Raw genomic sequence first — 10,525 nt, forward strand, 5'->3', positions numbered from 1 at the left:
GAATAAGAACAGTATTCGTAAAGTGGGGGTGGGGAAAGGAAGATGGCTGCAATCATGCCAACAGTCATGTGTAATGAACACTCACAAAATGAACTGTTTAAACTTGAATTGGTAAGTGAGTTCATTTTTGGAGGTAAAGCTAAGATTGAAATATGGAAGAAAAGTCACCCCTGCCCCCGGGATGATAAAAATGTATCCAAATATGAGCCTATACTTTAGACATTTACATTGATTTCTATGCACTTACTCATAAGAGCTCATCTTGATGACAGCTGATTCTGTAGGGGAATAAATACCCTTATTCTAATAAAATCATTGCAGAAATATGCTATTTTCATGACTGCACAGGTTTTATAAAAATGTCGGCCATGTTTGCTACTTTAAGATATATTTATGAAGAAGGAAAATGGGATTCTATTTTCAGAATAGTTTATTCTTTATCTAAGAACTTTAATAATTCACAGTCAAAATAAATGAATGATTCTAAAATACCTTACCGTTTATGTAACTTATTGTTTCATGTGTTTGTAGGAAAACCTAAATGAATGATGGAAAATTATAATCAAACGTCAACTGATTTCATCTTGCTGGGATTGTTCCCACCATCGAGAACTGGCCTTTTTCTCTTGGCACTCACTATGCTCATCTTCCTACTGGCTTCCGTTGGCAACCTGTCCATGATCCTGCTCATCCTCATGGATGCCCGTCTCCACACACCCATGTACCTCCTCCTCAGTCAGCTCTCCCTCATGGACCTCACTTACATCTCCACCACTGTCCCGAAGATGGCTTCCACTTTCATCCTGGGAAACAAGTCAATCTCCTTCACTGGATGTGGGGTTCAGATCTTCCTCTTCCTCACTCTAGCAGGTGCGGAGGGACTGCTGCTGGCATCTATGGCCTATGACCGTTATGTGGCAATTTGCTTTCCTCTCCACTATCCCATCCGTATGAACAAAAGAGTGTGTACGCTCATGATATTGGGGTCTTGGATGATGGCTCTGTCAACTCCTGTGCTCACACTGTATATGCTCTGCATATCCCTTATTGCAGATCCAGAGCCATCAATCATTTCTTCTGTGATGTCCCCACCATGCTGCATCTGGCCTGCATGGACACTTGGGTCTACGAGTACACAGTGTTTGTGAGCACCACCTTCTTTCTCATGGTTCCATTCACGGGTATTGCAAGTTCCTATGGCCAGGTTCTCCTTGCAGTCTGCTGCATGCACTCAGGGGAAGGGAAGAAGAAGGCCTACTCCACCTGCAGCACCCACCTCACTGTGGTGACCTTCTACTACATACCCTTTGCTTACACTTATTTACGCCCAACATCCCTCCGCTCCCCAGCAGAGGACAAGGTTCTGGCTGTCTTCTACACCATCCTCACCCCAATGCTCAACCCCATCATCTACAGCCTAAGAAACAAGGAGGTTATTGGAGCCCTGAGAAGAGTCCTTCACAGAATTTGGTCCATGAAAATGTAGTCAAAGTTTTCTGCTTTAATCCTTATAAAAAAAAGGTGACGTTTATTCAACAGTGTAAAACAGCAAGAATAACCTTATCTAGTGACTACAGCCAAGGAACTAAAATTAATCTACAAGATGTGGAAATACTAAGGTTAGACAGAATAATTGTGCTTTTTCTCATCAAAATAATGGACATGTATTATCCAATAACATGAAGGCACTAGGATCTGGTTGCTTTACTGAAATGAAAAAGTAAAAAGTAGAAACTATTGAAATTATTTCGCCTAATGGTTGTACCATATTGTTTTTTTCCTGTGTTTAGGAAATTATCACAAAATTATATTTAAATTTTAATGTCCATAAGTAACTGAAAATAATTATCTTTTTAATTTTTAAATAATTTACATGTAAGGCAGACTACACAGTTTACAAAACTTTTGCTTGGTATATAAAAATTTACTTCAAATAAATGCTTCAAACTTTTTCCTACACTAATGGTAATTTATAGTTTTATGAAGTATAAATAAATTTTCTTGAGATTCAGTAGTTCTTTCATCACTAATTGGGACATGGGGTAAGTTTATATTTTCCATGAGAGAGGCCCTGCATTTATCTGATTGAATTCCCTGTATGTAGTGTATTAAAAGATCTAAGGATCAGTAATTATATCTGGAAAAATATAAATTTGAATTAGAAGATTCAGATGCATTTTTAAATATTAATAAAAATATTGTCTCTAATAGATGAACAAAGGTTAGACCGTTGGAGCAATTATGCAATTTCTACAATCACACTACTACAACTTTGCATCCTGAGTATCAATCAGTAACCTTGGATCCATATTCTCTTTTATGGACAACATAATTTTTTACTTCCTGTTCTCATACATCTACAATACCAGTTTGTGTTGAGAGAGTCACCTTCTCTGTACCAGTGTTTTTTTTTTTTTAATCAAGTTCTTTCAACAACTGTTGATGGAACTGCCACCATGACATTAAGACCAGCTTTGCAAAATAACTGCTAAACCCTCCTTTCAGAGCTTGCCTGCTTGCTGAATGACCTGTGCAGATTTCTCTTTGTAAGGAACTCAACCTTCATTGCGTTCTTGACATGCCCAATTCTGCACCAACCTGTGTGTGGGCATCCTGCAGTGAAGCCCTTTAATGTATTGCCAGATAATTTTTTTTTATTGGTGCTCATCTCCCTATTTTTTATTGTTTTTTCCAGTGACATTCTTACAAAGAATGTCAGAGACAATCTAATATTTTGTGCCAGTTATCTCTTTACTACCAGCATATATGGAGAACTCAAAATTAGATTCGATTAGAAATGATTTTGTGAAATCCTCCTAGATCCTCTGACTCAGGAGAATTATAAAGTTTGCCTACTATCATGGGACTGCACCCAGTGGCTCTCCTTCCTCTGACATCACAAGGCGTGTGGTAGAAAGAAGCAGCATTGTTTAAGTTTGTGCCATCTGCTACCATCTTTATAAGCATCTACTCCAGATCATCTTGCATGTTGGGCAATGGTGCCTCTTGGGGAGACTGACCTAATCCCTCTCCTCCTACAGGGTCCCTCAATCCATGTTCATTGTGCACTTTTTGGCCATGTTTCACACAATTTTAAATCTGTAGTCATTATTTCCACTTCTTCATATTCATTATTTTCCCTCCAACTGTGATGTGCACATTTATAACACATGGTATCTCCTTAAGTAGATTTATAAGGCATATGGTGCACACTTACAGTTTTCTTAAATAACATTTTAGGCAAGTTTGCTTTAGGGAAAGGAAAATTAATATTTTATCCTTTTAGTCTTTTTGTTTGCTTGCTTTTTGTATCAGGGATTGAATCCAGGTGTGCTTTACCACCAAGCCAAATCCCCAGCCTGTTTTAAATTATTATTATTATTATTTATTTTGAGAAAGGTTCTCACCAAGTTACTTAGGGCCTCACTAAGATTCTGAATTTGGCTTTGAATGTGCAATACTCCTGCCCCAGTCTCCCAAGCCACTTGGAGTAAAGGTATGTGCCACCACTCCTGCTTTTCCTAATATTTTGAAGAATGAGTGTATTTCTCATCACAATTGTGGTTCACTAGTGTGATAATGTGCAAATTATAAAGGATTAACTTTCTGTTGTAATATTTACCTCAACCCCACTATTCATTTTTTTAATAGTCTTAACATTGTGAGCAAGTGTTACTTGTTGTTGTTTGTTTTGGTACTGAGGATTGAACTCAGGGGCACTAGACCACTGAGCCACATCCCCAGCCCTATTTTTGATTTTATTTAGAGAGAGGGTCTCACTGATTTGCTTAGGGCCTCACCATTGCTAAGGCTGGCTTTGAACTTGCAATTTTCCTGTTTAAGCCTCCAGAGCTGCTGGGATTACAAAAGTGCTGAGCAAACGTTTTATCAGTCCCTAAACACTGTGAACTTACAGAAATTCAGTGGATATAGAGGTGCACAGAAACCTCCAACAAATTGGAGGACCCATTTGGTATTGAATCCTTAAGCACAGCCCTTTTATCCCATTGCCACACTCTAAACACTCATAAAATATTCTTGTTTCTTGCTCTAAATATTTAAAAATATATAACCCAATCAATAAATGGGCCAAGACCTGAACAAACACTTCTCAGAAGATGATATAAAATCAACAAATGTATGAAAAAAATGTTCATCATCTCTAGCAATTAGAGAAATGCAAATCAAAACCACTTTAAGATATCATCTCACTCCAGTCAGAATGGCAGCTATTATGAAGACAAACAACCAATAAGTGTTAGAGAGGGTGTGGGGAAAAAGGCACACTCATGCATTGCTGGTGGGTCTGCAAATTGGTGCAGCTAAAATGGAGAACAGTATGGAGATTCCTTGGAAATCTGAGAATAGAACCACCATTTGACCCTGCTATCCCTCTCCTTGCTCTATACCCCCAAAGACTTAAAAAACAGCATACTACAAGGACACAGCCACATCAATGTTTATAGCAGCACAATTCACAATAGCTAAACTGTGGAACCAATCTAGATGCCTTTCAGTGGATGAAAGAAAAAAAAATATGGCATATATACATATATATATGTATATATATATATATATATATATATATATATATATATATATATATATATATATAATTTTACTCAGCAATAAAAGAGAACAAAATCATGGTATTTTCAGGTAAATGGATGGCCTTGGAGAAGATAATGGTAAGTGAAGTTAGCAAATCCCCCAAAATCAAATGCCAAATGTTTTCTCTGTTTTCTCTTATATAAGGAGACTGACTCATAGTGGGGTAGGGAGGGGAAACATAGGGGGAATAGATGAATTCTAGGTAGGGCAGAGGGGGTCAAGGAAAAGGGAGGGTGCAGGGAATTAGCAAGGATGGTGGAATGTGATAGACATCATCATCCAAAGTACATGTATGAAGACACAAATTGGTATGAACATAGTTTATATGCAACCAGAGATTTGAAAATTGCTCTGTATATGTGTAATAAGAATTGTAATGCATTCTGCTGTCATTTATTTTTTAACATAAAATCAATAAAAAAAATAAAATCCACCCTAATTATAATTATGTTCTTTGGATATTGTGTCCTTCCTAAAGAGGTTTTCATTTTCTGAAGTCCTACAGACTCAAACTCAAACACATAGATTTTTTACATCCTTTTGTGTGTGTGTGTAAGCAAATAACAACATTAAAACAATACGCAAGACTTTCATTCTATTTTTACATTTCACTACATTTCAGGAGGGTGAAAGTATTTTCTGTGCTCATGCTGTTAGGTTTGACACCTCTTGGTTGTTCATATCTACAAGAAAAGTTTACTCATGAAAATAACATGATAATAATAAGGGTATCATGCAATTACAACATCAGAGGAAATCATAAACAAAGAAAGTACTGCCAGATTAAAAACCTATGAAATTGTAAAAAACTGGTTTGAATTAAAAATTCAATATGATTGTTTGTATTCCTATTTCGAGTCAGTTCTACTTGTAAACTTTTTATGTAATTAATATTTTCTAAGTAATTTTTTTCTTATTACATAAATGATAGAAGAATTTATAGATTACTATCCAAAAAATACTATTCTTTATAAATTGATTGAACTTGGAATTTTAAGTTTGAAAGAAAAATATAAACTATTGAAAAATGAGAGAAAACATACAATATGTTTTCAACATTTACAATATAAAGATTTTCTAATAACTGAATTTGCAGAGTGAAATTTGCATAAATTCAAATATAAAATACATGGAAGAGCCCTACAATTATGAGGTAAACAATGGATTATTCATTCATTATTAAAAATATAAAAACAACAGTTAAATGTGTAAAAAATTATGAATATCAGTGCAAATATGTAGACAAGAAATGTTACAAATAAATACTAAAATAAGCATGCTAAACAGCACAGAGATGTGAGAAAAGACCTTACTATTGACTGGCATCAAATATTGGTTACAAAACCAAAGAATCTCTTGTTTTACTCATTAATCTATATGTAAATGATGTTAATTTAAGAAATAAGTGAAGATAATAAAATTCTCTTAATCCCAATATTTTACTTTTGACAACTTGTCAAGAAAAAAAATCATAGAAAATTTAGTGCTACTAAAAGCATAAAGTGGATGAATCAATAATATTTAAATAGATAATTAGGGTTAATTAGGTCAAACTTGTATAGATAATATTGTAAATATTTATCAAAGTTTAAATTTATGTTTAAAGCAATTAGTTAAAAGCATATTATCTATAAATAAAGAATTTAAAAGAAAAAACATGCACTTGTGTTTATATGCTCAAATATTTTGTTTTAAGAAGCAGAAAATGAATTTTGGGCAATGTATTCAAGTGTTTACTTTTCAAAATGTTGCTGTAATATTCTACTATTAAGAAATAGTAGGGAAGTTGGTGGTTGGCGGAAATGGCAGGAGCCCGCTGGTGGTCACGGCGCTAAGGGGACCTTCTGAGCCGGCTCATCAGCCGTGTAGACGCGTGCAGCTGCATGGATGCTCGGGGCCAGGGCCTCGGGAGAGCTCAGCCGCTGCGGGCCCAGGACGAGGGCGTGCTGGAGATGGATTTGTGCAGACAGCCAGCAGCTGGCCGCCTGGCGCGCGGTCCCGGAGCGCGTGCCGCCGAGGCTTCGGGCCGCGAGCTGTGAGCCGCTGGGCGGGAAGGGCAGCCGCGGAGCCCAGCGCACCCGGGCGTGGCGGGCGAGAGCACGAGTGGGACGGCCGCTGTGCGCAATCAGTGCAGGCTCCCACCCGGCTCTGACTCGGCGCGGCCGCGACAGCGCAGCCACACCCTCGGCCCTGCAGCCGCCACCGGCGCCGCTTCCTGAGAGCGCTTGTTAGGCGATGTGCCTGGGGCGGCTGTGCGTTCCAGAGTGCCAGCCCGGGCAGCCGTCGCAGAGAAGTGCCGCCTGGCGGGGTCACGGCGCCTGAAGCTCCCGCGTGCCGCCGAACCCAAGGTGGCCTGTGGTTGACAGCACAGCCCGCCGGAGCCGCTGCCCGAGCTCCTCCCCGAGGAAAGGATTTTGATTTCAAAGAAAGGAAGGAAGGAAAGACAACTCCCAGCTTCCCTGTCCCGCCCTCTCCGCTCCGGGGCGGCCGGGCCAGGCCATGCCCAGGAAGGCTGCGGCGGCTCAGTAGAAGGGACTTTCCTGGCAGCACCACGGCGAGGAGCGCGGACTGTGAGTGTATTCTCCCGCAGTTCATGCTTCCTGTAAGCTTTCTAGGAGACCGAACGCTGCAGCCTCTCCTCGCCCCGGAGAGCCTCCGGTGTTCTCTGGCCCTCGGGCTCACCCTACGCTGCCCGGGCTCTGGCCGCCGCAGCCCAGTGCCCTCTACCCGCGGCGGTGTATAGCATGATGGTGCGGGGAAGGCACCGCGGCCTTGGCCAGCTGAGGCCCAGGGGCGGCGGCAGCGGCGGTGGTAGCGGGCTCCCCAACGGCATGCCAGTGCCCCCTCGGCGCGATGGCTAGCGGCAGCGCTGGGAAGGCGGCTTCTCCCGCTCCTGTGAGCGCCGTCGGTGCGGCCAGCTCGCAGCCACAGAAGAGGCTGGTGTCGGTCTGCGACCACTGCAAAGATAAGATGCAGCTGGTGGCCGACCTGCTACTACTTTCCAGCGAGGCCTGGCCAGTGCTCTTCGAGGGCCCCGCCTCCTCTTGGGCTGGTGCGGAGTCCTTTGAGCAGTGCCAGGACACCATCATTGCGCGCACCAAGGGGTTCTCCATTCTCACCCATGATGTGCAAAGCCAGCTTAACATGGGCCGATTTGGAGAGGCTGGGGACAGTCTAGTGGAGCTGGGCGACCTGGTGGTGTCGCTGACCGAGTGCTCAGCCCACGCCGCCTATCTGGCTGCAGTGGCCACCCCAGGCGCACAGCCTCCTCAGCCGGGCCTAGTGGATCGCTACCGTGAGACACGCTGTCGCCACGAGGTGGAACAGGGCTGCGCGGTGCTAAGAGCCACCTCACTGGACGATATGACCCCGCAGCTGCTGCTGGAGGTGTCCCAGGGCCTGTCGTGCAACCTCAAATTCCTGACGGACGCATGCGCCCTAGCCAGTGACAAGTCACGGGACCGCTTTTCACGCGAGCAGTTCAAGCTGGGTGTCAAGTGCATGAGCACCAATGAATCCGCGCTGCTGGCTTGAATAAGGGAGGTGAAGGTGGCACCCAGTGAACTGGCGCGCAGCCGCTGCACGCTCTAAAGTGGGCCCCTGGTGCAGGCTGTGAGCGCACTGTGGGCTTCGCCACTGAGCCGCAGTTCCTGGGTCGCGGGACCGCTGTGAGCGCAGAGGGCAAGGCGGTGCAGACCGCCATCCTGGGTGGTGCCATGAGCGTGGTGTCAGCCTGCGTGCTTCTGACCCAGTGCCTCAGGGATCTGGCGCAGCACCCGGATGGGGGAGCCAAGATGTCGGACCACAGGGAGAGGCTGAGGAACTCGGCCTGCGCCCTGTCTGAAGGCTGCACCCTGCTATCTCACGCTTTAAGACAGAGGTCTTCACCCAGGACTTTACCGCCAGTAAATTCCAATTCTGTGAACTAGCAACACCCCCCTCCACCCCATGCCCTTTCTTCTACCCCAGCCCAAAGGAAGACACTTATTCTCTGCCCCTCTCCATTTATACCAAAGAAATCATAGGTGGAACACCTGCCACCACCCCCCCCCATGTTAATTGCCCAAGAGGAATCTTCCAGGGCCACGCACACAACTCACATGCACCGAAGAGCCCAGGTGTCAAGCAGCCCATACAGGAGTGGGGAGCAGAAAATGGGTAATCTGCTGGTTGTGGTTTTACCCCTACACCCCCCACCCCTGTCCGTCAACTGAATTTTATTAATTGGGCAGGAAGGAGGTCATGGGTTCATTTCTTCTTTTTTATTTTAATTAAAAGAAAGGTTACCTCAGTTTCACTCCTTAGACATGGATGTAGGTACCTTTTTTTTGTATGTTATTTTTTTAATTAATTGTGTTGAATTAGGAGTATACTTGGTGTGGAAAGAGTATGACTTTGCCATGTGATTTGCAAATGGGAGGAAAGCTACTGTGAGCGTGTTTTATTTTTTAATTTACACCATAGAGTGATTTTTTTCCCCCAGTGTCAAGTTTTTACCTTGCATGTACTGGAGTATTTATTTCATCTATTAAAATGTTTTGTTTCTCAGGAAAAAAAGAAATAGTATAAAATTCTGTATACTGTCAACATTGAATATGTTCACATTTAAAATTAAACAAAAGGGTCGTGGTTTATTTTGATCAAATATGCCGGTATATTTCTTATTTTCAGTATTATGCTTAGTAGAAGCTCACAAGAAGCAGGGCTCTGCCCCATCAGCAGTCTGCTTGCACAGGTGGACTGGTTTGTCTACAGAGAAGTGCCCTTTGCCTGCTGTGTATTGGCATCTCTGTTCTGATAATGCCCTTCTGCAGCAGAGGTCCATCCTTCCCCAACATGTTCACAATAAAAGCCAACTTCTGGTAATTCATCATGCCAGAACCTTCCTGCAGCCACCTCCTTGTTCCTCAGACTGTAGATGAGTATGTTGAGCATAGGTGAGAGATGGTGTAGGAGATGAAGACCCTTCATCCTGCTCAGCAGTGTGATAGGCTCTGGGCAGGAAGTACTTGCTGATGGCTGATCCATAGAGGAGGGACATCACAATAACATGAGAAGAGAGGTTGCCAGAGCCTTGTTGACCCCCATGTTGGATCCTGACTTCAAATAGTGGAGAGGAGGCCACTCTTGGATACACACACACTAAGACATTGTGATAATTTGGCTTACTTCTAATTGGCTGTTCACCAAATGCATGGTATGTGATTTTCTAGAAACCCATGATTCCAGGACTGAGCATTTGTTTCTCTGGGTCCTTTTCTATAAATAAGAGAGACATAGCATCAGATAGTAGACATTTTAAAATTATTATATAATTTTAACTTATGTTGTTAAATGATTTGCACCTATAATGTCTCTCATATGAGGCCATTAGTGCAGATATTGGAATGAGCAGGAACACAATGCTACTGACACAGAGACTGTTTTCATAAAGAGAGGTGTCAGAACAGATGAGTTTCAGCAGAACACAGATCTCACCAAAGAAGTGGTGAATTTCCCTGGATGCGTAGAGGGGAGAGCCATGGTGTACACAACCTGACCAAGGCATTGAGGAGCACCCCAGCCAGGTTCCAGCCACAAGGACAATACAGATAATGGGGCACATGAGGACTGAATAGTGGCAGATAGCCATGTAGCAGTCGTAAGTAAGCCATGACTGCCAGGAGGAGGCGCTCAGCACCCACTAGAGTCATGAAAAAGAAGAGCTGAAATCCACAGGTAGCAGAGGAGATGCTGCTTCTTCCAGCTAAAAAGTCAATGCCTATCTTGGGGAAAAAGGTGGAGCTGTCCAAGAGGAACTGATGGCTGAGAAGGAAGTACATAGGCGAGTGGAGGTACATGTCCAGCCCAATTAGAGTCAACATCATGCCATAGCCCCCAAGGGACACAAGGAAAACCAGGAAGACAAGGGTGA

At 42.9% G+C, this 10,525-nt stretch overlaps 1 protein-coding gene and 1 pseudogene across 1 annotated transcript; both read left to right on the top strand.

The window, feature by feature from the left end:
- The first annotated feature begins 548 nt into the window (after window positions 1-548).
- Window positions 549-1,486, top strand: LOC144372627 (olfactory receptor 2L2-like; annotated as a pseudogene).
- A 5,002-nt stretch (window positions 1,487-6,488) lies between these two features.
- On the top strand, window positions 6,489-9,182 carry LOC101966678 (talin rod domain containing 1). Its single transcript, XM_005320209.4, is given in 2 exon segments — window positions 6,489-8,230; window positions 8,233-9,182. Coding segments are annotated over 2 exon segments (1,074 nt in total). The 5' UTR covers window positions 6,489-7,464; the 3' UTR covers window positions 8,541-9,182.
- The last annotated feature ends 1,343 nt before the right edge of the window (window positions 9,183-10,525 follow it).

The sequence above is a fragment of the Ictidomys tridecemlineatus genome, unplaced genomic scaffold (assembly GCF_052094955.1).
Source record: "Ictidomys tridecemlineatus isolate mIctTri1 unplaced genomic scaffold, mIctTri1.hap1 Scaffold_138, whole genome shotgun sequence".
NCBI classification, from domain to species: Eukaryota; Metazoa; Chordata; class Mammalia; order Rodentia; family Sciuridae; genus Ictidomys; species Ictidomys tridecemlineatus.